This window comes from Ascaphus truei, chromosome 5 (genome assembly GCF_040206685.1).
Source record: "Ascaphus truei isolate aAscTru1 chromosome 5, aAscTru1.hap1, whole genome shotgun sequence".
NCBI lineage: Eukaryota > Metazoa > Chordata > Amphibia > Anura > Ascaphidae > Ascaphus > Ascaphus truei.
Window position 1 is genome coordinate 123,921,243 of NC_134487.1, and position 27,999 is coordinate 123,949,241.

The window sequence follows — 27,999 nt, forward strand, 5'->3', positions numbered from 1 at the left end:
GTGCTTCCCTTTGAGAGTTGGTTTTATTCTCTACCTTTGTTACATGTCCTACAGACGCAGTTCCTTCTTTAAACGTTAATTGAATTTAAAGCAATAGCTCAGTGCAGTATCATCAGTGTGATGTGCAATTGATGACAGCCTGGTATCCCCATTAATGTGGGACACTGGTGGAGAGCAGCCTCTGCTGGCTTCATTAGCTCACTGCAATTAAAGAAGGAAATATGTTATGTATTGTCTGAACTCTCTTGGTTTGTTGTTATTCCTCTACCCCCCCCACCCCCCACACCGAATTGTTATTGTCACAAGTTGTATTTTTATGTATATGTTTGTAAAATTATGTCTTCAATACAATTTTAGTTAAAAAAAAAAAAATAGGAAATATGAGAATTATCAGCCGCAATAATAATTGTCTTTACTCACTCATATGGGCGCAGATGCACAAAGCTCTGTTTAGTCACTTAACTTGCCGTTAGCCTAGCTTAACATCATGTTAAGACTAACTGTGTATCTTCCAAAGAGATCATAGCGTTAACTTTTACTTTAACTTTAACAATGAGATGTTATGATAACATCTCCTATCCACTAGAATAATACAGGGACTTAACGTTGCCTTATTTAAGTTATACCTAAACTTGGTACTACTCCCATCCAGACACTGAAATAGGGCTTCCGCACGGCCTGGCTGCGCGTAACGCCATCGTTCAGCATCATTTCAGCGACACAGTGTTATTTTCTGGTGTTGTTTTCCTCTTCTCTCTGCTTCAGCCAAAACCCTATTTCAGCTTCTGCAAGGGAGTGACACAAAGACAGACATAACGTCACGTTGTTGGAAGATAACAGATAAGGTGTTGTTGGAACCTTGTTGTTGCATATAATTAGCATTGAGGATACAATGTTAACTCAGGGCACATAACATCCGTTCCTCTTTCAGGCAAGATCTGATTTAAGCTTTCTGGACCTAGCCCGTGGAATATGTTAGCACGGGAGTGATTTTGAGCATGTCCTTGAATATATTACACCGATAACACCAATAAAGAATACACAATTACAGACAAGCTTTCATACAAAAGAGGCAAAACATCCGTAAAGGCTCTGAGGCTGTGAGAGGCATACTGTAAATAGTTCAGGGAAATGGAAGCCATGCAAACTCACACAAAGTAGACTTGATTAATCTTAAAGGTACAGTTCCACTAAGAAGCATATTTTGGGGGTTTTGATTAAAGTGAGAGCACTTAGGAATGTAATATGATTTTTAGGGTTGTTCCATATTTTAACATGTTTAACAGCTTTTCTATACGTTGGCCCATGAAGCTCAACTTCAGAAAACATGACATCAAATTCCACAGAATGTACAATATAGCGTTAAGGCAGATAACGGTGAAAGTCTTGCTTCTGTGTCTTTTACTCTCTTACACATCCGGTACGTCACTCATGCCAAATCATGCCCAGACACAGACACTCACATACACATCATCAGGGGTATATGTAGCAAGATTGAGCAATTATTTTCAAATGGAAGATGTATGAATGAAGATGACATTTTTTTGCTTACATTATTTACACTGGTAGACTGTGACTTTTTGTGATTGCTTATACTGTATTTGCTACATATGAATGTCTTACAGTACATATGGTGTTGATCTCTTGACACAATGAAAAAGGAAAGCTACACCAATTATAGGTACTCATTTTTATACATCTCGTTATACTATTGTGCTGACCATCTCTTCCCGGCTCCTAGAACCACCCAAAACAAAACTGAAGCAAAATGACAGCAAAGCTCCACGATACATTGATGCAAAGTGACACAGAGTCAAGATAATGCAGTCTGCTCCTATTTTTGGAGCATTGCTCTAATTTGTGACACAATGCTTATCCCCCAAAGACTCATCCAGACCCTTAGGCCATCCTGATGAGCGGTGAATGCAGAATATATTGCATGGCCTTTTTATATCTGTTATTGCACTTTTTGCAGTTAGGCTTAAATTTGCAAAGCTATTAAATATTCCAACCATTAAAAGAATAGCACATGCAACTGAGCTTTTGTTTTATTATTAATCTAAAATATATTGCTAAATAGGACTGGGGTCATAAGACATTAGCTAGACTCCAGAACAATGAGCCATGAGACTGAAACACTACCTACAATACTTGGTTCTATCTGCTTGTCCCCCTTGTGTCCTTAATTGGACCCTCACATCAGTTTGCCATTTTTTTTTTAAATTAATAATGTAATTCATGTGATATTTAACCTCAGATCTAAAGCATCCATTTACTTTACAATTAATAATTATTATTACCATTATATATTTATTTACACAGACCTGACAATTGACACAGCTTTGCACAGATAATTTTGCATGCAATGAGTGATTGCTCTTAAAAAATTAACATCTAAATTCTGAAAGCTGGGAGATATAGAGCCATATAGCCAATTCACTAGCTGAAATGGGTAAGAGAGTACGTCCTGGGAGTAACCGCATGGTTTCCCAAGTATGTGCAGGGATGGCCAGCATACTGTGTTCATGTGGTATTATGTACGTTGTGACTATGGGGTTTTACATGTGGACATATCACTCAACTCACGCTCATTGTAATGGTGCTGCCTTTATTTTGGTCGTACTCACCCTCACCACTTTCCCCTGTTGTCTTCATTGGGATTACTCCCTCAAAAGTCATGATTACCCTCTTGCAAGCATTGGCAGTAATCATAAATTTCAGTTGAGTCACCCTCCAAACTGAAAAAACTAAAATTCTCATAAGTGTATTAGTAGATTGAGGGATACATAGAGAGGAGCCTTCGGGGTGCCTCAATATAAAGGACTAGCCCCACTTCCCACATGGCCTGACATTTTTATGCCCCAACCAGATTCTAGTAAAAGCAATAGATTTGTTGTATGTTGACTTTTCAAGATCTGATCTCTGAGTCTCCTTCAAGTGTGATTTATGAAGTTTTGAAAACCTTAGTCCATTGGTAGACAACAGGCGGCCCAGGAGACACCTGCAGCCTGTGAGGGCTTCACCTGCGGCCCCCAACTGCTGCTTACCCAGCATCCTTCTCTCCCTTTCCCCCCAGTGCAGAGGCAGCCGGGATGTTGGTTCCGCAGATCTTAGCTCCTCCTCGCCCCCTCAGCTGCTCAGTGCATTTATATATACTGCCCTGCCCCTGTGCCATTTACTAGCTCCCAGTGTAAGAGGAGCAGGACTGGATCCATCAGCACACCTGCATTAAGCAGCTGATTGGCAGTCAGACGGGGGATTCTCCTACCACAGCAGCAACGTCCCTTCTCCCTGTGCAAAGGGAAGAGAGGCAAAGAGTGGCCCTTTTGAGGGTACAAGGGCTACACTGTGGCCCTTTATGTATATCATGTTGCCCACTACTGCTTTAAGCCCCAATTTAATCTGTGAAGAACTCTTGCGTTGATTCATTAAAAGGTATCATATTTTACATCCGACAAATCGGACGTCTTCAGGACTGATATGGCTACTTGAACTATGCAACGCATTAGTAAACGATTAATGCAAAAACAAAGAAAGAGACAGCGCAAAAAACCTCATTGTGCAATATATAAACAAAATTGTATTGGTAAACTGGTAAGTATCACACGTACATCAATATGGTTAATTTAGGCAGAACATGTTATGGACATGTTACCAATCTGTACTCTGGATAGGGGACATCTGGATCAGCTCACTTCCCGCAGGTCTCGTGGAACAGCTGCAAACCGGCAGGATGCAGACACAGCGATCGTCGCCACAGGGGAACTGCCGCCACAGAAGAAGAAACCACTCCGGTTCCAGACACCGCAGTGGGAAGCCTCGCCATCAATGGCTTCCCGTTGCGGTGGACAGAGCCGGAGCATCTCCCTCCTGTGTGGCAGTGGTCACTGCATCTACAGCGGGCGATTGAGGAGTTAACTGCAGGCTGTGAGACTTCCCACTGCGGTGTCCGGAACCGGAGTGGTTTCTTCTTCTGTGGCGGCAGTTCCCCTGTGGCGACGATCGCTGTGTCTGCATCCTGCCGGTTTGCAGCTGTTCCACGAGACCTGCGGGAAGTGAGCTGATCCAGATGTCCCCTATCCAGAGTACAGATTGGTAACATGTCCATAACATGTTCTGCCTAAATTAACAATATTGATGTACGTGTGATACTTACCAGTTTACCAATACAATTTTGTTTATATATTGCACAATGAGGTTTTTTGCGCTGTCTCTTTCTTTGTTTTTGCACTAGTTCGGTTGTGGAGCGGTACCACGGGCGGAGCAACATAACCTCCTTTATTGTAAACAGGTTACCATTGTTTATTTAATCACTTAGATCACTAAGGGCACAATATCACAATTTTTTGAGCGCAGATCACTTTTTTCTTTATCGTAAACGATTAATGTATCTGATAGAGTGCTCTCATTATATTACAGCAACTTTATATATTGTTATGTGGAGCTGCAACTTCAGTATTCTCAATAAACTCTCAAGAGTTGTAAATTATCTTATTTTTCCAGCAGGTCTGAAGATTTGCTTCATTAGATGAGTGCAAATAAATGTCCCACCTTTCAGTGATATATCAGAAGGTCCATGTGACAGGGTGAATGAACGTCACCAGTCATAGACCTGGCAAACCTATGTTTAGGCTTGCAGTGCAGCAGTGACGAGGTTAAGTTTCAGGTGAGAAGAGCTGCTTAATTAGTCTGACCCCAGCTGCATAATCAAGGTGTTTTAAAAACCCCAGGCTGTACACACATGCAGGCTAGCTGGTCAGGAGACAGGACTGAACTACTGAAGAGACTACTGTCTGTTTTCAAAGTACATGTGTGATGAACTGTCTGTGTCCTGCATGCTAAAGAGAAGCTGCCTTGTTTTCTATGCTGAAGAGAAGCTATTTTGTTTTTGTATGATGAAGAGAAGCTATTTTGTTTTTGTGTGCTGTATGTTTTAAGGCTCAATCAATAAGCCTTATCAAGAGAACCCGCGTGTGTGGTTGCATGTACCCTGCAACAGTCCACAGTCCGGTTCTTTCTCAATTTATTCAGAGACAAATAGAACACATCTTTTACAGCATTATTTCAAGCAGTTACATCAGGTGTAAGTAGAAAAAAACGTCTGAAGAGCTCAAAGGCAATCTACCTAATGGCGTGCGCCTATGGTAAGCATGAATGGAGACTGGAGGAGCGTAAGGAGGGAGAGGGTGTTGGAGAGATAACTGCTAGCCAAACTAAGACAAGAACAAAGTCTGTTGCATATTGTGCAGTGTAATAGGGATCAGCCTGGAGTGTGCAGGTACTCACAATGAAGCCGTCCTCCGTTGCTCTCACTCTCTCTCCCCGTGTGTCGAAGGTAAGTGACGTCACTCCCCGGCGCGGCACGATCCAAGGTAACAGGAAGAAGGTCAATGATCGATGCAGCAGCCGCTCCAAAATACTGGGACTCACAAGGTAAAAGTTAAAAGCTGTGCTTTATTGAGTTTACATTAAAAATGGAACACTCAGAACAAACAAAAATAGACGAACCTCCTCCCACGCGTTTCGGGCTCCTTGAGAAAGGGCAATTCATGCCTGAAACGCGTGGGAGGAGGTTCTTCTATTTTTGTTTGTTCTGAGTGTTCCATTTTTAATGTTCTGATTTTTATTTTTCTGAAGCTAATTTTTCTAGGTATATTGAATAGGTCCCTATCGCCTAATTTCCCCCAAACAAAGAACCCTTTTTGATTGAAGCTTTTACATTGTGGGATGTTTGCATTGACTCTGTGTGGAGCACAGGTACATTATTGCTCTATATATAAAACTAGCTGATATACCCGGCGTTGCCCGGGATGTAATTTTGGGGGGGTGCGGGCGACAGGGTTGGGCTTCCCCCCCTTCACAGCTTGGCGGTGACGGGTCACTCAGGGTTGTAATCCCCGCCCCCTTCAGAGCTCAGCGGCGGTGGGTAACTGAAGGGGGCGGGAGCGTAGTGATTCCCTCCTCCCCCCCCTTCAGACCTCACTGGTGGCAGCTCCCTGGGGGGGGTGGGAGGGTTGTGATTTCCCCCCCCCCCCTTGAGAGCTGTCCGGTGGCGACTCACTGGGAGGGCAGGCGGGAGGGTGTGCGGCAGCGGCTCACTGCGGGTGCGGGTGGGGGGGCTAGTGACGGGGAGGCGGCGCGCTGCGGGGGGGTAGGTATCTCTGCGTCGGCTGACTTTGGGTGCGGTGTGTGATGGGGTGGGTGGCAGCTGCTGACTTACTGTGGGGCGGGCTGTCCGCTGGTGGCGGGCGGGAGCAGGGCCGCAATAGAAATCATGGGGCCCAGGACAAATGAAAGGAGCAGGGCACCCCCCTTCCCCAACCCATAGCGCACCCCTCCCCCAACCCATAGCGCACCTAACACGAAAAAATATTTTTTAGCGCGCAACTTTTACTTAACTGTTTTCGTATTGTGATACAGGAAAAAACATTACAATGCAACCTGTTTATTTTTATATTTTCATCAAAAGGCAGGTGACTGTGTGCCTGCCTGACCGAGTGGGTGACAGTGACTGGGTGGGTGACAGTGACTTGACAGTGACTGGGTGGGTGACAGTGACTTGACAGTGTGACTGGGTGGGTGATTTGACAGTGACTGGGTGGGTGACTGACTGGGTGGGTGACTGAGTGAGTGGGTGGGGGGAGTGACTGAGTGGGGGGGGGTGACTGAGTGGGGGGGTCTTGACTGGGTGGGGGGTGGTGACTGAGTTGGGGGGTGACTTTACTGGGTGGGAGACGGTGGGTGACTTACCTTGACCGGGTGGGTGGGGCCACTGGGTGGGTGGGGCCACCGGGTGGGGGGAGGGAAAGAGTGGCAGGCTGAGGCAGGAGGACCGCAGTGCGCTTCCCTTCATTCCTCGTTGGGAGCGGGGGTGGGGGTGAGCGAGAGTGGCAGGCTGGGGCAGGAGGGCCGCGGCGCGCTTCCCCTCCTTTCCTCGTTGGGAGCGAGGGGCGGGGGGTGAGCGAGAGTGGCAGGCTGGGGCAGGAGGCCCCTCCATTCCTCGTTGGGAGCGAGGGGGGAGGAGCGGGAGGTTGGCGGCTGGGGGAGGAGCGGGAGGTTGGCGGCTGGGGGAGGAGGGCCGCACCGCGCTTCCCCTCCGTCCGGGAGCCGGTAGCAGGGTGCAGGGCGGCGCACATGAGGGGAAGTGAGGCTGATGGTGCGGTTGGGGAGGTTGCAGAGCGGCCGGGTTTGGCGGGGGGGAGGGTTGTTGTGCGGATGGGGTGGCTGTGGATGTTGCGGGGCGGAGAGAAGCGTCGGGTTTGGCTGAGGCGCGCCGGGGGTAGTTTGGGTGGAGGTGAGGCATATTTGCCTGAGGCAGGTGAAAACGGTGTGGCTCTCACACACGGGGGGGGGGGCGCGAGACACCGGCCAATGAGAGCCGTGAGAGGGCGGGCGGGTGGACCGACGGACCAATCAGATTGGCCAGAGGCAGACTGACGGACCGACGGACCAGATCAGATTGCCCATAAGAACAGCAAACATACAACGTTTTCAATTATATAGATATAGAGATATAGATAGATAGATAGATGAATCTGCAGCCATTTTACCATTAAAAAATGTATTCATTAAGTGCACAAGCTGGTAAGCTACATCCCTGCAGTGCATTTAGGAACTGTTAAGGAATTCAATTACGGAATTGTTTTTCTTCTGTGGATGTGGCTTATAAATGTTATAATGGGTTTAATCTTTGATATTCTGATCTTCAGCAAATACATGAAAAAAAAGGGGGGGAGGGTGGGTCTAACCGTACATTTAATGCAAACAAAAAGGATTACACGTGATGGTTAAAGTGTTAGGGTACTAGAGGGTACCACTGGTGTCTTTTGTTAAATAATTATAACAATTATTATTAATATTTTAATAACTGTTTTTTTTCTCTGGTCTCACAGTATACGGACCTACAAATTATTTAAAGAAATAAAGTATATATTGACATCTTATTATGCAGAACCCCATTATGGCAGCAAAATCATTAAGAATATTGACACCCCAGTCAATAGAAGCCACCCTTTGTGTTCCATGCATGTTACAGAACGTTCCAACCCGCGGGGTAATCCCACACTGCTGTAACAGCCACCCTGGCTTCGTAGTGCGGAGGGAGGGGAGGCCTCATCCTGGAATAGCCGCTCGCGGCAAATATTCAATGGAATCAGCCTTTGCTCTGCGGAGGGAGGAGGTCCTCCCAACTGGAAGGGGAGATTCTATGTACAGATCGGTGAACGTGAGGGAGGGGAACCTTATACTGAGAAGAGCAAGGGGCGGGGGCGGAGAGAGGTGTAGAACGCGCGCTTTCATAGCCAGTACTAGGTGCGTCAGCGAGCAGCGGGAGTGAAGGCTCATTTACAGAACAGCGGGAGTCGTGGGAGGGTAGCCATATCGCGAGAAGAGCCGGCGCGGATTGGACAGCGAGGAGGTTGACAGCTGCGCGTTGCTCGGATCTCAGCTAGGAGAGGAGGGGGGAGTGCCGCTCTCTGCCTGGAACAGCCGACCCTGGCATGTGAGCGGAGGGAGGGCGGCCGCTGTCCCGGAAGCGCCGCTCCGCGCTGGGACTGGCTCCTTCGCAGCCATTTTCTGTCCAACCAAACAGCCGATTCGTGCAGGGAACCAACCAGGGCCGCACTGGAGGTTTGTGTCTGGCTTCGGCCAATGATCGCTAACCGATTCCTCCTTCGCTCGAATGAAATGTCCGACCCGGCAGTGTGCGCGCCGCCTGTCCCCGTGCGGGGGCCGCCAAAGCAGGAAGCGGCCGGTGGGGTCTCACCGGGTCACCCCCGGGGCCGCACCGGGCGCGGGATCCCCCGGACCCCGCCGGGACAGGCTGCCGCGCCTTATCCCCGCCGTTATTACTTGTACCCCGAGGGCAAGTGCTTTTGTGACCCCCGCCGCCGCGCTTTTAATTGCCCTCCTCCCCTCGGTGGTCACCGGGCTGCTCCTGCGTTGCCCGGCTGCTCCCTGCTGTGTCCGGGTATGCCGCACCTGGGCCGGCTGCTGTGTGCGGGGGAGGCCGGGGATGCGGCCTCCCTGCCCCGGCATTATTCTCCCGGTTCGGCGCGCTGCGGTGATCTCTCCGGTGCTCGGGCTTTATTAGGGGAGAGGTGTGTGTGTCTCGAGGGTGAAATACCCCGGGGTTTGTGAGACATGCTTTGTTTTATGGGGGGAAAACTAGGCGGGTTTGGTGCAGTTTGCAGGGGGTGGATCGGGTAGTAATGAGGGGCAGGTGCAGTACTGACACTGCTCAGTTTGTAGGGATCCCTGTTATCTGCTCCCCCCGTACACAGCGGAGGTCAGGACCAGCACACACCCCACCTCATACACAGCGGAGGTCAGGGCCAGCACCCCTCCCCCGCTCCGGTGCTGCTGCTTGGCCATCTGCTGTCTCCAGAGCCGGAGGTTTGGGAGCACCCTGCACCTTGGGGTGTCTCCTGCCTTCATTGCACCTCCCCCCCTCCTTTATTGACTATATAAAGTAACATTGTAATACAAACACCGTTATGAGGCAGACTATACAGCTTTTTTATTTTCTGCATAAAAAAATATATATAGTATCTTGGCACAGATCTTAATCAGTTTTCTAATGGTTTTTATTAGTGGGGGTGGGATTGAACTGTGAAAGTAATTTCTACCCAGTGAATGTCAACCCCCTTTCCTCATGGCGTGCTAGGGTTAGTGGATACCAGTCCTGTAATTATGATATTCTCTATTGGGGCTTAAAAAAAAAAAAAAAAAAAAAATGGTTAACATGTTAGAAGCGTGTTACACCTAGTTTACCTGCCCGAAGCATGTTCACATTCAGGTGTTGTGCACACGCAGTTCTCCGAGGAATGCTCATCTTATAAATGGCATGATTTCCTCTGGTGCTTTCTATCCCTCTCCCCCCACGTCTGTGTGTGCTGAGGTTTGCCAGCCCTGCGCATATTGCTGCAGAGTTCTGAGATGACAGGGCCTGGAACCTGTCTCTGTTACAGAAGTGTTCCAGCTTCCCTATCTGCTCTATCCCATTCTTATGCTGCCTGACAGCCATACGTGCAATGTTTACGTATTACAAGGGTGCTTAAGTGCTGTCGCTGGAATCGCGACAAAACCCCAAATGGATATTTAAAACAAATTGGTAATTAAAACCATCTTCTACAGCAAACAGGACTTCTGTGTAACTTAACCATTATTTTCCCTCTTGTATGAATCCTTTTATTTATTTTTTTAACATGCTATATTTTAAGTGTACGTTTTATTTAAGCACTCGGCAAGCCTTTTATGCTCTCGAAAACAATTCTTGCCGTTTTGTAGATCTCTAATTGCCTGTCTGGCTTTTTGCCAAAATTAAAATGCCTGTCGTTACTTTTCAGAGTTTATGTTTTTTGTAGTCTGTTCAATTAACCAATTATCTCCATTACTTCAATCTGTGAAACGTTTGGACTTGAATGCTTATCTTGTGAGACCATTTTATAACAATACAGAATTTGGACATAAAAGGTTTCGTTGAATGATTCACCTATGTGAAATACTCAATATGTATTATAATCATGATTCTTTTTGACACTTTTTTCATTTTGTCAAACACCTGCCAGTATTACCCAGAGCTTAATATTCACAGGACCACAGTTTGGTAGAACTGAATTATAGGTCATTGTACATGTGCCATTAATGCCACTAGTGCTGAATTCGCCACTATAGACTGGGGAACATGGTTGTCCAAGCTCTTTTTGGTCCATAGCTTTTCAAAATGCAATAGCATTCCTGTTAGCGAAAAATTGGTTTTAATGCTCTTGTATCAGAATCTGCTGGAAAAAAAGTTATGGTAAATATATAGACAGTGGTTGACAAATCACCAAAAAAATCTACTCGCCACACAAAAAAATCTACTCGCCACCTAGTACCAAACGTGTGCTGCTTGGGCCAATATTTACTCGCCCGGGGGTTAAATCCACTCGCCCGGGGCGAGCAAATGTATAGGTTTGTCGAACACTGAATATAGACACTGCAAAGCTGGCAAGAACGATCTGTTTCAGATTAATGCCACAACATCCAGAAAAATAAACTGTGTATGAAGTTTGAATGCTCCTTTGAAATATTAAACAAATGTATGAGTCTTGCACCCTCTTAAAAGACTGAAGTATGTGGTGGCGTGCAGTACTAAAAAAAAAAAAATACACAAATTCCTTGCTTGACCTACCCCTTTCTCTTTATTCAATGTAGATACTCAATTCACCATTGTTATTGACAATGCAATGTATTTTTTCCCTTAGGGGGAAATAACCTGTTTATTTTCTTGAATTAGATTTTGTTATCATTAGTCTGGACTTGAGAGTAATATTAGAATATCTATTTGAGCTGTCAGTGGCTCATACGTTTAATATCCCATTGTGTAATATTTATGTGATCAGTATGTGCCACAGTATTTGCTGTCAGATGTATTAAATATATACATAGATACATTTTCTTGATCAACAGCTGTGCTGTTACGTGACAAGTGTATGGTGGATAGAGCCCTTCTACTTTAACTTTCATGAATATATAAAGCATAAAACTGGAAGCTTTTCATGGGAGACAGCTGCTCCAACTATTTTCCCCATTTGCCACCCCCCACCCCCCTGCTTCTCCCTCTATCAACAGTGTCACAAGATAACTGTTTACTTTTATTCTCTGAGGCTGCGCTTATAGTGCCGGCGACGGCGCTATAAGTGCAGCCCAAGATGTTTGCTAGTATCGCTTTGCAGATAGTTTATAATCTGAAGCACATTACTTTGCTAGTGAATCAGTAGTGATGGACATTTTTGAATTTGATATGACAAAATGCAGAGTGCATTAGGTGAGTCCTTCCATTTTATTGAAACTCAAACATGTCCAAGTCTGAAAATTCTGAGACAGGAGGTAGATATATCTAGAAATACAAAAATGTCTGGTGCACACACAAGCATAGAAATATAAACAGCTTCCCATGGGGTACACGCTGAAGGGCCAGGATCACCAACCGGTCCTGAGGAGTATGTAGAGAAAAAGGAATCCGCAGCACTCGCCTACAGAAACTCAATATGAAATGTATTTATACCGTTCATCAAATCACATAGAAAAAATGGGCGACGTTTTGGCCCACAATGGTCCTTTGTCAAGCTCCTAGGAGCTTGACATAGGACCATTGTGGTCCAAAACGTCGCCCATTTTTTCTATGTGATTTGATGAACGGTATAAATACATTTCATATTGAATTTCTGTAGGCGAGTGCTGCTGATTAATTTTTCTATCAAACACTCACACACCTACCTTGAGCAGGTCTTTGGTGTTATCAGTTGTATTTTGAATAAGGGTTACATATTTAAAACATATGCCATGCCCTTGATATAATTACAAGCTAATATATTTGGCACAGTTTGCTACAAGAGAAACATTTCCCTGCCATGTGGTTAAGGCTGTCCCTATCCGAAATGTGACTTGGGCTGCGTCCATAGAGATGGGAGCAGTGCTGAACCGCGCTGAGGCTCGCCTGCTGAAGCCTGTGCGATTTCATGCACATGCGGGCGCGATCGGGAGGCGGGCAGTGACGTCGCTGGTCCAATTGCCCGCAATGCACCGACGTCACGGCGCCTTGACGCTGCTTCGCGCTGATTGGATGTTTTCAGCCGACAGCGCGCTGAAAAACAGCTTTGGCTGTCGGCTGAAAAATCCAACTCCTGAGCACGCCTGCGGACGCTCGCGTGAGTCCCCTCTAAAGACATTTTCAGCGCTGCTTGTCCTTCTATGGACGCTGCCTTATAGGTAATCTTTAGAAAGCATTTTTTGAGTGGGGAGACGGATGTTATTTAAAAAAATATATATATATTTATAACTGAGTTCAAAGTCCAGATGAAATACACTCTAGGTCAAGCATGTCAAACTCAAATGCTAACAAGGGCCAAATAAACAAGGTTTAAGTCTAGGTGGGCCGCAAAAAAAAAAAAAACCCTTAAATTTTCATAGAAACGTAGGTTTATTTCCAAAAGTAGTGTGTGTGTGTGTGTGTGTGTGTGTGGTGTGGTGTGTGTGTGTGTGTGTGTGTGTGTGTGTGTGTGTGTGTGTGTGTGTGTGTGTGTGTGTGTGTGTGGTGTGTGTGTGTGTGTGTGTGTGTGTGTGTGTGTGTGTGTGTGTGTGTGTGTGTGTGTGTGTTGACCTCACTAACCGAACCAAAAAAAAAGCCAGACATGAATGAACCCATTAACCAGTGTCAGGATGCCCCCTCTTAACAATTTCCAAAGCAGCAATCCCGCCTGGGATCTTACCTGATCCGCATTCCCTCAAGGTACTATACTGGAGGGGAGGTGTTCCCTACCTGTCTTCCGATGTCTCCCGTGTGAAACTTGAGTCAGATCTGGAAGAAAGCAGAATAGGTTATTTCGGTGTAGGTATAGTGCAGTTAAGATAAAACAGAGAGAGTGGGTGAGGTTGACAGACAGAGGGTGGGAGAGAGAGGGAGGGTGGGAGAGAGAGGGAGGGTGGGAGAGAGAGGGAGGGTGGGAGAAGAGGGAGGGTGGGAGAGAGAGAGGGTGGGAGAGAGAGAGAGAGGGTGGGAGAGAGAGAGAGGGTGGGAGAGAGAGAGAGGGTGGGAGAGAGAGAGAGAGAGGGTGGGAGAGAGAGAGAGAGAGAGGGTGGGAGAGAGAGAGAGGGAGGGTGGGAGAGAGAGAGAGGGTGGGGAGAGAGAGAGAGAGGGTGGGAGAGAGAGAGAGAGGGTGGGAGAGAGAGAGAGAGGGTGTGGGAGAGAGAGGAGAGAGGGTGGGAGAGAGAGAGAGAGAGGGTGGGAGAGAGAGAGAGAGAGAGGGTGGGAGAGAGAGAGAGAGAGGGTGGGAGGGGGAGAGAGAGAGAGGGTGGGAAGAGACTACTTCCCCCCCATTTTCTCTCACCCTCTCCCATTGTCTCCCCCTATTCTCTCTCCCTTCCCTCCCCACCCCCATTCGCTCAATCCCCTCTATTCTCTGTCTCCCCACCCATCTCCCTTCTCCCCCCCCCCCCCATTCGCTCAATCCCCTCTTCTCTCTCTCTCCCCCCTCTCTTCTCTCCCCCCTTCCCTCCCCCCCATTCTCTCTCTGTCCTGCACAAGTTTACACAGCCACTGACCTACAGACACACACAGACAGACCAACGAAGACACTGACCACACACAGACACCCACACAGTCTCTGCTGGCCTGCACAGACACACACACACAGCCACTGATACACACTCCCCCCCCCCACACACACACTCTCTCCCCCCCAAACACACACTCTCTCCCCCCCAAACACACACACTCCCCCCCCACCCACACACTCCCCCCCCACATACACACACTCCCCCCCCACATACACACACTCCCCCACCCCACACATGCACACACCCCCCCCCCCCACATACACCCCCTCCCCCACATACGCACACTCCCCCCCCCACATACACACACTCCCCCCCACATACACACACTCCCCCCCACATACACACACTCCCCCCCCACATACACACACTCCCCCCCCCACATACACACACTCCCCCCCCACATACACACACTCCCCCCCCACATACACACAGTCCCCCCCCACATACACACACTCCCCCCCCACATACACACACTCCCCCCTCCACATACACACACTCCCCCCTCCACATACACACACTCCCCCCCCACATACACACACTCCCCCCCCACATACACACACTCCCCCCCCCACATACACACTTCCTCCCCCCACATACACACACACACACTCCCCCCCATACACACACACACACTCCCCCCCCATACACACAAAGTGGAGAACAGCGACGGATGGATGGGGGGGGGGGCGGGGGACAGAAGAAAGGCCTGCTTTATGATCCTCGCGATCGCGCACCACCACTGCCCACCTCCTCGCCCATCTTCCGCAACATGCGGACCGGGGGCAAAGGGAGCGCCGAGGGTGCAAGGGGGGGGGGGCGCAGAAAGGGGGTGAGCGGCAAGGGGGGTCAGCGCCAAAGGGGGGTCAGCGCCAAAGGGGGGTCAGCGGCAAGGGGTGTCAGCGCCAAAGGGGGGTCAGCGGCAAGGGGGGTCAGCGGCAAGGGGGGTGAGCGCCTCTACCCCGGGTCCCTGTGGCTGCCCGCCTGGCGGGGGACTTCACGCAGCAGGCAGAGGAGCGGGAAGGCAGAGACACACTAACCGTGTGCTCTGCACAAAGCGGAAGCCCCGCCCCCGGCTTCCTCTGACCTGCCTGCGACCAATCCCCTGCATCCCGGCCGGCATTCTAAGTCCCGCCTCCTTCATTCAAACCCAAGCGGCCCTTCATCCAATCACCTGGCAGCATTCACTCACACAGAGAATACTTACCAGCTGCCGCATCCTCTTCACCACCGCCGTAACCGAGACACATTGGGTGGGCCGCACAGATACTTGTTGTGGGCCGCATGCGGCCTGCGGGCCGCGAGTTTGACATGCTTGCTCTAGGTGAACCAGGCCTCTGTCTGAATCCCACCCTATCTTTGTAAATGCTCCGTCCCACTAACCACTTATCCATAATGGAACAGACTTTGGACTCCGTTATAAATATCTTTTCAGAAGTTATAGCCCGGGGAGCCTGTTTTAGCCATCATGCCGGTTGTTCTCAATTTCTTCCATGATTGGTTCAGGTATGTACGGAAATTCGTACCCATGAGACTGACGGTATCTAGGTATTATGGCCCGGTTAGCTACACTAAATTTTAATAATTTGTTGCCAGTGCCTTGGCAGAACCTAAAATTGAGGCTCTTTACCCTCCACCTCCTGATAGAGTATAGCTGGTCCCTTAGGTGTTATGACCCCTAGATTTATGTCATGCACCCTTTTACGTATGGCTTCAGCTGTGTCCTCTGGGGAAAACTGACCCTCCTCCCACCAGTGATCTACTATAAGACCATCCACTAGAAGGAACCGGCTGAGTAGCCCTGGAACTGGCTGAGTAGCCCTGGAACTATTCATACTGGCTGAGTAGCCCTGGAACATTGGGTCCCACCACTTAAGGGGTTCCCCGAGCCTAGTGTCCATCTGAGAGGACAGCTGAGATAGGGAAGGATCTAAATGACCCAGGGGAATTAACTTAAGATATCTTGCTTGCATAGGGTATCTCCCCCTCTAAATCCTCATCCTCCGGAATCAGCAGGGGAAACAGGAGCCTGGATACTGCCCTGCACAGGGATGGCCTGTGGAGTAGAGGCCGGTGATTGGGGCCTAGCAGTGTCCCGGACAAATCACTCTGAGGTGGGCTTACCCTTACCCCAAAGTGGCAGTATTGGGGTAGATGTAGTGGCCTGGGTAGGGACATGGGCAGTTGGGGCTGGTGAACAGGGCCTAACATTGTCCATGGATAGTCCATAGGGTGCGGGTTTATCATGGCCCTCCGGGAGGGGTGGTATCGTGGGTTCGACGACCCCTTCCTCTGAGTGGGGTCTTGTTGGGGGAGGGGCAGTAGCGAACTCTCCATCACTCACCCCTGAAGGTCTCAGCGGAGCGACCGCCATCTTGCGGACATCACCATGGATGGCCGGTCTAGTAGGCACTGGTCCGGCGGCGCAGATGACGTCACGTCTGCTAGCGCCGAAAGTGCATCACCCCGCGGCACACCGAACAAGGCCCTGTCTGGCTCCTCGTTCAGATAGGCCACAGCAGACTCCTGGTGGAAGCAAGACGTTGAAATCTCACCCATCCGAAGGTAGAGGACGTCCGCAGGCGGCTCCTTCACTGCTCCGGTGTGGGGCTCCTCTGGAGCTCCAGATACACCACGGCCCTCTGGGTGGATGCCTCTGGATCGGGACTCGCCTCCGACTGCAGGTAAAAGTTGGTCTTTCCTCCGCAGGTCTCGAACGGCTGGTGTCTACTGAGGAGGGAAAGGACACCTCCGGGCCGCGAATGTCTCGGGGCACCTCACATTCCCTGGCTGCCATTGGCACGGAGCATGCCTGCTCGCGCACCGCCAGGGGATGCGCAGTCAACTCACCCTCCCAGTCGGGTACAAATTGCGCTGGTTTGGCTCCTGGAACCGTGAGAGGTAGCTCGGCGGATCCCATCTCTGGCTCTGGTACACAGGGGACTCTGGTAACAGGGCACACTGGCCCACATTGTACAGGTCCGGGCAGGCCGCACATATAGTGTGAGGGCTTGGTCGTAAGCCGGAGTAGGTACCTTTTGGCACCGACCACATGGGCATCCGGGCGCGATGGTCAGGGCCCACGATATCAGTGGCAGCATAAGACTCTGCAGGGGCCGCACCGGTTGGTGTGGAGGCCCGATCAATGGGTTGGAAAGCGTTGGCGGACCCAGGGTTGGCAGGCCGCATGTATAAGGCTCTGCAGTGCTGCACCTCGCGGTGGGGCTGGTGTCGCCAGCAGGGAGCCTGCAATTTGGGCAGACACAGCAGAGGTGGTGTTGGCTGTGAATAGTGACAACCTGGTAGGTGATAGTTGGCCATCTCCAAAGCAAACATTCTTCTGAGGTAGTGGTAGCGAGGTAGCTCCTTCCTCTGGCTCATCTCTGCAGAACTGAAGTAAGGCAGGGTGTGGTTGACTCCTCCCATGACAGAGGTGGTCTCCGATTGGCTCTTGGTGTTGCCCCCTCCTCTAGGTGGAATATAGGGCAGGGGCATGGCAGATCAAGGAGTGACTGGCTCCGGCTAAGCCAGTCACAGCGATGGGCGGGATATTGGTTTGGCACCGAATAGCTTGCTCTAACTTTTGCATAAAGCTTGCATCTGGCTTTGCAAGCCCATGCGGTCCTGTTTTTCTGGCGGGAACGCCATTTTGAGAACACAGTCCATGCAGTAGACTCCATTTTGAGCACACAACACAGTCCATATAAAGAGAAGGTACATGGGGTCCCCAGCAACACCTGAAAGGGCCCGTCCCTATTTTGAGCAAGATGAAGGGAACACGCTCCCTGGACAATTTCCCACAGGGTACGACCAAACATAGCCTGTGTTTTGGTAAGGGTCTGGGTAACCCCCTTCCTAGTGTAGCCTCAGAGAGAGGTTCCCCCCTTCCTTAACTAGAAATGGGTGCCCAGGGTCCCTGGTGAAGCCCCAGGGGCCTGGCCCGACCTCTCCTGTGCTGCAATGTCCTGAAAGCCTGCCTTGTTCTGCATCTCAGCAGTGCCTCCAATTGTAGAGCTGCTTCCCCCTCCCCCTCCCCTCTGAGAGATCTTCCTATTGCTACAGGTGTCATGGTGCTAAATACCTGTGAAGGTCCAGGAGAGATGAGCTTCCGCGATGGTAAGGGGAAACAGGACAGACTTTTGGTGATCCTTCAGGTTCTCGTGGTGTCAGCGCCTCCAGTCACAGTAGGCTCCAGGGTTCCTGGAGACGTCCCCACCATGACAGTCTTCTCGCATACCCCTACCCAATAGACTGTTACGTAGGCAGGGGAATATAAAAAAAATCTTTATTGAGGCAGCCACTGCAGTTATTACAGCGCATGCAAAATTTTAGGATGGGCTTCAGGCCTTCTGGATGGTACTGGACTTCTAGCAGTCTTGAGGCCTTGTGCTCTATTCAGATCTTGGGGGGGCAATCAACCCCAAAAGGGACTGAAGGCCTGTCTCTCTCTCCCAGCCCATGAGGGGGAGAGCTGGACTGACTATAATTTGGATTGCCTCCTCCTTAGTGCAGAAGGGGAGGGGACCTGGGCTGCACCCGGATTGGGTAACTCTGAGACCACGCCTCATCTCCACTCCTGTCACTTAAGGAGGTTGGATAACTCACAGGATTGCCTGACACTGCCTATAGCTACTAGGACTTACGTGACAGGAGGCAGAAACTATAGTCTGCACCAGCCATGGCTACACAGCAAAAACAGCTCAACAGCAAAACATCCTGCTCTCCCCTTTTTTTTGTGGTTCTAGGCAATGTCGATGAGCTTGTTACTGAAAGGAGTGGTCTTGTGGTTAAGGCAGTATTTCCTGACTGGCAGTTCTTTGCAGCAGGGAGGCAAGTCCCTCTATCTACCTCATGCCAAAGTTCAGGTTGTAAGTTGTTCAGGACAAAGCCTCTTTCCATGTTTATTTTGTCGGGCACTGCTTAGACCACAGATCTGTTTTACTATACAGTAGATGTGTTCCTCTGTAAGATTTAGGCGAAATTCTTCTGAGCTGCCAAAGCATAAAAGCTCTAATAATTTGTCATGTTGCAGAAAGTGACTGAGTGAGGACCACAGTTGCCTGGTTATCAAACTGCTGATTAACATGAAACCTTTTTTTTGAATATTTGAAGGTAATTGGTACATCATGTAAAAATGGTACCAGATAATTCTTTAGTGTGGCTCTAGGTTAGACTGGTAACTCGGACTGCTGCTGACTTAACATTGGAGCAACAAAAATGCCACAAAGGGATATTGCCCGAAACTCAAGACTGGTAACTGTTTCTAGCTCACAGATTGTTTCCCCTGTTACAAATGCTCCGGCAATAGCTGCTTTAAACCACCATAACCAATATTGGTTATTTTTACAGTTCCAACACATGCAACCACGGAATGATGGGGTTGGGATTTAGCGATTTTTAAACATAATGTAAAAAATATAGACATTGAAGAGGAAGTCTGTTTCCAGTCTATGGTCCTCATTCCAAATGACGATGCAGCCATTTTCTGCCAAAGATCCTCATGGGGATTTTCGGCCCAAATGGGCACTTATGCATATATAGAATTACCCACTAAAAATTGCCCTGGTACAGCCAGCTCTCTGGTTATGAAACTCATGTCTTTAAAACGACATTTATTGCAGATTGTGACAACCTGTTATTAGAGCAATTTGAGTGTGTTCATTGCTGTCATTGTAAACATCTTTTTAAGGCCTGGCTATAGTGCCTTTAACAGTGCTGAGGCGCGCTGAGGCTCAGGGAAAGCGGTGCTTTCCCTTGCCTTGGGCTGAGTCCATCGAAGGCACGTCCGTGCTGAGCTGTGCGGACGCTCCGCGCTGAGCCCCTGCATCCTCCGTGAGGATGTCTTTAGAGGGGGCTCACGCGAGCGTCCGCAGGCGTGCTGAGGCGCTGGATTTTTCAGCCGACAGCCAAACTGTTTTTCAGAGCGCTGAAAACATCCAATCAGCGCGGAGCAGCGTCAATGTCACCGCGCCGTGACATTGAGATCGGTGCGTCGCGGGCGATTGGCCCAGCGATGTCACTGCCCCGCCTCCCTCGGTCTCCCCCCGCCTCCCGATCGCGCCCGCTGGCTCGCCTGCATGGGCATGAAATCGCGCAGATTTCAGCAGGCGAGCGTCATCGTGCCTCAGCCCTGCTACCCCCTCTATGGCCCCAGCCTTACACAGCGCGCTGTCAGGGGGCGGGCCTTACACAGCGCACCGTCATTGGGCGAACCGCTCACGTGACCGGCCCTGCGCTCTGGCAAGCAGGGAAATCTCAAGACTCGGTGAGACACACGCTTCCGCAAGCGTGCGGAAGCGTGCGCGAGCCCCTGCTAAAGCCGCTCTCATTGCGGCTGCAGGGGCTCAGTGCCGAGCAGCAGCGCGGTGCCCGAGGCCTTAGGCTGCGGTCCCAGTCACTGCCACAGCGCACGGCTCGGCGTGCACTGCTATCAAGCCCCGCCGTCCGGCCAGTCCCAGTCCCTACCTTGTCACGCACCTTTCCCCAGCGGTGCGCGACAGGTTTTCAGGGAGGCAGGGGAATTTGAAATTAGCATCGGAGGCGTGGCCACGCCCCCGCCGGCAGTCCAGCCAATAAGGGCGAACCAGCCGCGGGACGTCATGGCCACGCCCCCGCAAACCCACAGCCACGCCCCCTCCCATCGCAAAGCTTCCCTCAGACCGCCTATCGCGTTGCAGCGCTGTGCACGCGCCGCCGCCCCTTCCCCCCCCCCCCCCCCGCCGGGCGCGCGTGCCACAGTGAAGACTGGGGACTCAGCCTTAGGCTTCTTGGGTCTCTTCTGCAGATGAAAATCCTTGTGTGACATGTTCAGATGCATTCTACAACTGAAGGACTGTAAAGCTGAGCAAGCATGCCACATGATCTTTTGTATTTCGGTATAAACAAAACACTCCGTAAAAGACCCAACCCCCCCTGGTTAGACCTGCTCCTCTCTTGACTTCTGCTGGCAGTCTGTGAAAATGTGCGAAGTGATCATTATATTGTTAACACCGTGTGTGTACTTCTACATACATCATTTCTGCCTATTTTTCTGTGTTATTGTTTTGTTACATTGGCTTCAGCAGTTTTGCACCATTAATTATTGCTTCACTAGTGTGCAAAATAGGAAGGCTGATCTGATGTGCTACTAAGTATTTGCTCTCAGTTGGTACCGTTTGCGCTATTTGAATAAAGAAAAGCATCTATGCTTATTGCACCATATGTGTATGCTGGCAGGACACCCCTAGGAACCAGAAAGAAGTGTGTGCATAGAGGAAAGGGAAATATAATGTGCCTATAAACAGTAAGACAGGAAAATATTCTAAATATAATTATTTGAAAATGTATTTCTATGGTTCCTCATTTTTGTTTTTAGATGTGCTGTTCATCCCACGGTCAGAGTAAATTCAGTGCTGATGTTTTAAGAAGTCATTTATACTTATTGTTTCAATATGTTTTACGGTTTAATGTTTCTATAGTTACCAAATGCTTTTGCTAGTCGTGTGGGAAAATAAGTTTGGGATACGCATACATTTCACATAACTCATTGAAAAGCGAAACATAACTTTTTTTCCCTTCACTGTGTGACTTAATCTTTGTAGGGAATACAATCAGTGATGCGTTGCTGTTTTGTTTTTCATTGCATCAAACTGCTGCATTAAGGCTTTGTGTTGTCAAACAAATCATACAATTTTTAGAAGCTAAATATAGTTCCTAGAACAGTAATATCATAAAATGCAACTTACAAGAAATGATCTCCATAAATGTAACTCCCAATGGTTAATACGTTGGTAATCTGACCTCAACTTGTGGAAATTATCAGAAAGTGACCCAGTTTTTGGGTTGAAGTCGGAAGACTATGAAGAGAAATCGGAGTTGTATGAAGGGTTTGGCAGTGAATTACTTTTTTCCTTTTGAGCTGCACAAATAGAATATTACCAGTGATTGTTGAAGTTGTCAAGTAGCTTTAAACGCATCTAAATCATTCTGGTTTTACAGCGGCAGTTTTCTCATAGTTATCCCTTCAATGTCTTTTTTTGTTTTCCTGGTAAAGTAATTGAATAGAAGACCCTGGTGGTATTTTTAAGTGCATAATTATCTCTTGCTCTCTCTTAGATGGATGGTGATAGTTCTACAACAGATGCCTCTCAGTTAGGAATTTCTGGAGACTACATTGGTGGAAGCCATTATGTAATACAACCACATGATGGTAAGTAGTAACTGGATAACGTACTCCTGTTGTAGCCAGTCACACAGCGAGTCATGTATTGCAGTTTATTTTTAGATTGACTGTCTCATTAAAGCTCAGATTGTAGGTTTGTAAATAGTAAAAGTATATTTGGTTAAATACAATTTTGTTGTGTGTTTTTGATTGCATTTAGCATACACTTGCAATACCATATTGGATCTGGAAAGTATACATGTTGGAAATACTGATTTACTTTTGAAGGACCAACCTAATAGTTTTGCATACATCTGAACCTTTTTTGGATCTGTTGAGACTTGTTGCACATCAAAATCTTATATTGATAGAAAACTTTCAACTTGTTTGAAATTTAATACTGCAACAAATAGAAGATGAACCCTGTCCACACATTAAATGCATTTTATTTTATTTTTCATTGTTCCAGGGGACACAGAAGACAGCTTAAATGACCCAGATGACACAAACGGATCTAAAGAAAGTTTCAGAGAACAAGACATTTATCTTCCAATCGCCAATGTGGCAAGGATAATGAAAAATGCCATACCACAGACCGGAAAAGTAATGTCTACAGATTCCACTTATTTTTTTTTTGATTTGTTTTCTTACCTACTGCTAGGTCTGGGCTATATTTAAAAAAAAAAAAAAAAATCCCATAATAATAATATTGTGATAACTATATTTGTCATGAGAAGTATCTGTTCAATGGGAAAATAATAATGCACTTTATTGGAGAATATCTATCTATATCACAAATAATTTTGGTAGTTATCTAGTTTAAACACTATCCTTGAGGGGGAAATTTCACGTGCAGCAGCTATTCCATTTACACTGGCAGTTCCACCTTCTTTGAAGCTGCTGCTTCTTAAATCCGCACTCCTAGGGACGCTATATATCTATCTCACGTGGTCTCCGAAGCTGAACTACATTCATTTCAGCTTTGGGAACCTGCTGCTTCTCAAGATACTTGCCTCCGTATGGGATGGGGGGGTGCCGGTATCAGCTCGGCTAGTTTAGTCTAACAATGGCGGCTTAAAAGGGCCGATAGGAAGCCGTGACATCATCTCTTGGTGCTTCTCATAGGCTCACATGACGTGGGACATTTAAACAGCAGAGCGTTACTGGTGCCCACTTCTGAGGTAAGCATCTCTGGAAGTAGGGTGTTCCCAGAGTTGACATCAAACCGGTTCAGGTCTGGGGACCCCCTGCTTCAAACCTATTTAAATAAAGGGTCTGCTGCTTTAAAGTGCATATCAGCTCCGTGCATAGGGCCCAGGGTGGTCTGTAGAACTGCCCGAATGCTCTTCCGGCACTTATTATAGTAGCCGGAACAGCGTTCTGACACGTGGGAGGATGGGCCCCTGAAAGTCGTGGACCCTGGTGCAGCAGAACCAGTGGTAGGTCCGCCTCTGCACACAGCTACATTTTGCACCTTCAGTCAATGTTTGCTTCCAGGCTGAAGAGGACATGCAAAGATTTGCTATTTCAAACGTGGATGAGATCAGCAAGCAGAAGCCAAATACCAAACAATTCCCAATGTCTCCATATCATTTCATACAAAGCACAATAGTGGTGAGAGATGGGCATATTGTGGGATTCTTCTGTGTTACAACTACCTTTGTCGTTGAGGGTTAGAAGAATGGCCTTAGAAATAAAACTTATAAACTTTGGGGGAGTTATTACTTTTAAATCAAATTTTGTTTTGAGGTTGCAGGATCTCACAAAATAATGGGTAGAATTATGATCTGGTCCTTTTTTGGTGAACTCAAATGTTATTGGAACAGTTTGTTACTGGTATGAGCTTTGTCCAAATAATATTCCTTTAGACTTGTTAGGCCTCGGATATAGAAGGCGCGCGTGCGACTGAGCACATGTCGCGCGCGCCTGTACAAGAAGTATTCCGTGGCCTGTGAGATTCCTATGACGTGGGAGGCGGGGCCGTGACGTCACGTGAGCGGTTCGTCCTCATTTACTGAACCGCACATGTGGCCAAATAAAAAAAAAAATTGTCTCGTGAAAAATTGGTTGCGCACTCTATGGCCTGCCTCATTGAGGTACAGCCTTTTGTTGTCGTGAGGAGGGGAGGGAGGAGTATGGACGCAGCCTTAAACAGTGGTTGGAAGAGCCGTCCTGTTTATATATTTGACATGCTGAGTGGCCAAGATGGCATTAAGGATCTCATGACAAGCTCTTGTAGTGCAGGTAAAAGCACTCCAATAAAGGGATTTAATGCTTCTACTGTAAGTACTTCTGATGATAGAACGTAGCCCAATTTGCCAAATATCTGAGGTTTTCCCTGTACAGTGTTCCTTTGAGAGTTTTCACATATGGGAATAATGCTGTACTTTTTGGGGCATTTACTATTTTTTGACAAAGAGCTAACATTGTGTTGGCTGTCCAGGGTGCCCCCAAAGCGATGCAACTGCTAAATAGTTTGCCCCTTGAAGGTGGCACAGCCCTGGCCTAGATGCCACTTTATTGCTGACAATGCACTGTGAAGCAATGATTTGGAGACTATTCATAAATCAAAAACAGTCACTCATTTCTTGAATCATCCGCCCCCATTCTTTACAGATTTCTTATTTTTCACAGATCGCTAAAGATGCTAAGGAGTGTGTCCAGGAATGTGTAAGTGAATTTATAAGCTTTATAACGTCCGAAGCCAGTGAACGATGTCATCAAGAGAAGCGGAAGACTATCAACGGAGAAGACATTCTATTTGCCATGTCAACTTTAGGATTTGATAGCTATGTGGAACCCTTGAAGCTATATCTTCAGAAGTTCAGAGAGGTTAGTATTCCCGTCATGACCAAAGCATTCTGCTCTTCTTTGCCGTTCCTTTTACTTGATGGTTCCGTAGTATAATGCAATCTGTCATGCCATAAAGGCTCCCTATGAATGCAATGTTTCTAAATATTTTAACTTTGTTGTTTATACCATCAAAACAAGCAGTGAATGTTGCCTACAGGTGTTTCCCTCCCCCCCCCCCTCATTTATTTTTGCTTTTAACGGTACAATTAATTAAATCAAAATCAAAACTCATATTTGTAATCAAATCCTCTGCTTTCCATGTTTCATACAAATGTTTTGTATAGACTGCAAAAAAGTAAGGTTACTGTGGATCACATATAAAATGTAAGCTATTCTAGTAGGATGACCTGAAACGGACGGGATTTCTAAATGGCATTCTCCAAAATAATATTCACAGCAAGTATCATTCACATCAAATAAATTCACACAGTACAAGGAAAGACATTTCTCTCGGTCTTCTTACATGTGTGGCCCACCTACAGATATTGTGCTATTTAAATAAAAAACAGCACTGAAAAGGCTTGAGCAGGACATTGGTGTTCCAAACTTTAATTTGGTTCTGTTTTTTTCCCATTGGAGGCAATGAAGGGTGAAAAGGGCATTGGTGGAACGGTTACAACAGATTGCCTTGGCGAGGAACTTACAGAGGAGACGTTCAGTAAGTACAAGTTAACTGTTCAGAGGAACAAAATAGCAATGTTCAAGTGTCACCATAGCGTTTGCATTCCTGGCTGGAGAGCTATCCAAAAGGATAGGGTGTGTAAATAAAAAATAAAATGCATTGCAAGGGAAATATGACATTTGAGGGGTCTGTCAAACATTGCTTGCGGCCAATTCACCGATTTTACAAAAGGTACATTCTACTTTTGGTTGGGTCACCACCCTGGATTCAGGCAGATTGCTGAAGCCATAACTGGCAAAACACATTTCTCACAAATGATGCCGGCTGAAAGAAGGCCCGGGGGTCGATTTTTACACCCGACTGTAGTCTTGCACTGTAATATATTTTTCAATTATGTTGATACAGAGATCTTTCATAACACTATATTAACTTCTGTTTTTTTTGTGTTTTGGTTTTGAAGCTAACCAATTACCAGCAGGTTTAATAACTACAGATGGACAGCAGCAAAATGTTATGGTTTATACAACATCATATCAACAGGTATGTTTGTGTTCCAGAAGTGTTCATCTTTTCTAGTGGAGAGCGTATGGAAAATAGTAGATATACTATTAGAAAAAAGTGTGTATTAATAAAGTAAGTCATTGCAATAACTTATTTGACATAAACACAGATTTTGAAGGCAGATGAGAACCACTTGGCCCATTTCCTATCTGCTGTAAAACCTTGGACCCCATTTGTTGCATCCAAGTGCTAAATGAGTATGAACCTTTACTGCATTCAGGGTTTGCTACCAGCAGATAACATACTCCTGATAAAAAAAAAAGAAAAACAGGTTTTGTTTTTTTTGGTTCATTGAACAATTAATTAATTATAGTGGTACCTTCAACCTAGACTGTTAATGCCTTCAGTTTATTACTTCATTTACATACCCTATTCAAACTACATGGATAGGTATGTGAAGATGAAGTGTATCCTATTTCAGGATGTATTCAAACTGTATTTTAAAGGTGACTAGAACCAGGTAGAACTATGTAACCCTTCAAACTGCAGTTCCATTGTATGACCGATTAAAGTGACACTTCGCAGAATATAAAGCTGATATGTTTGGAGGTGTCACCAGGCGAATGATTGCTGGGTTCCATACTAGATATTGGCATTGTCATAAAAGCAGCATTTTATATTTTCTACAAATGTCCTGCATGTGTACAAAAAAAAAAAATAGTGTGTGTGTGTGTGTGTGTTCAGGTAATGTATGCAATAACAAGAATTCTTGTTTGATACAAATCAATAGCGTAACATGTTTTTTGTCCACAGATATCTGGTGTCCAACAAATTCAGTTCTCCTGATTTTTAAGGCAATATTGAATCCGCAAACGAGTCAAGAAGAAAGATATACAAATTTGAATGCAATGTGGATTACAATGGAGAGGTTTTTTTTTTCTTAATTATTATTTAAAGGTTTTTTTTTTTTTTTTGTATATTAAGTTGCTGTAATGTAGCTTCCTCAGGCATGGCGTATAGGGGGATAAAAACCACCTTTAAATTTTTTTTTTTCATCAATTTTAAGAATTGGATTTTAAAGACATCAGTTAAAATATTTTTTTTGTACAAGAGTTGTTCTTCTGACTCTTGTATGCATTGTAAATTAATGATTTATTACTGTCTGAGATTTGTAGACAGTTTCTTATTTTCATATTGAATCATGTAACTTCTTTTGTAAATCAAATAAAGAAAATGGGTTAATTTGTGATGTTTACCCTTTTTAATAAAATAAAAAACAAAAAGCAAAACAATCGCTGCTCTTTAATTTGTTGATTTGGCATTCAATTATTTTACTGAATTGTAGCTCTAGGTTGTGTTTTAAATTTCCTGTTCCTATGTGTATTTTCTCTGCCAACTTGCACAATCAGTCATCTACAGAAATGCATGTTACAAAGGCTAGTCCACCTGTGGAAAAAAATATTTAAAGGTACCTTCCAGTTTGAATAAAATATTGTATGCCAGTCATCTTGCTTAAAAATATTGGATATGGATAATCACTATATTCTGGACCAAGTCCTGCAAGATTTAGAAGTGGTGCTGAAGTAGATGAAGTGGAACACACTACAGCAGAAGGCCACCTCAATACAGTAGATGCACAATAAATAAGCTTGTTTACTGTTGGCATTTTTAGGGCGAGATTGTGAACACGTGACAATTACTCATGCAGAAATGGTTTGAAGATATTGCGCAAGTGAAGCAGGTTTGATGCTGATTAGTTTTATGGGAAGGAGCTGCTTTTGAGCAT

At 46.8% G+C, this 27,999-nt stretch overlaps 1 protein-coding gene across 4 annotated transcripts; it reads left to right on the forward strand.

Annotated features, from left to right (window-relative positions):
- The first annotated feature begins 8,469 nt into the window (after positions 1–8,469).
- On the forward strand, positions 8,470–27,505 carry NFYB (nuclear transcription factor Y subunit beta). 4 transcript variants are annotated; one of them, XM_075600585.1, is made up of 7 exons: positions 8,470–8,628; positions 22,192–22,285; positions 22,707–22,840; positions 24,872–25,069; positions 25,670–25,748; positions 26,164–26,252; positions 27,027–27,505. In XM_075600585.1, the coding sequence occupies exons 2-7, from the start codon at positions 22,192–22,194 to the stop codon at positions 27,057–27,059; spliced, it is 627 nt and encodes a 208-aa protein (XP_075456700.1). In that variant the 5' UTR covers positions 8,470–8,628; the 3' UTR covers positions 27,060–27,505. The 4 variants fall into 4 exon arrangements, with proteins under 4 accessions (XP_075456700.1, XP_075456703.1, XP_075456699.1 ...); XM_075600588.1 differs by having other exon boundaries at positions 26,173–26,252; XM_075600584.1 differs by having other exon boundaries at positions 24,872–25,068; positions 25,666–25,748.
- The last annotated feature ends 494 nt before the right edge of the window (positions 27,506–27,999 follow it).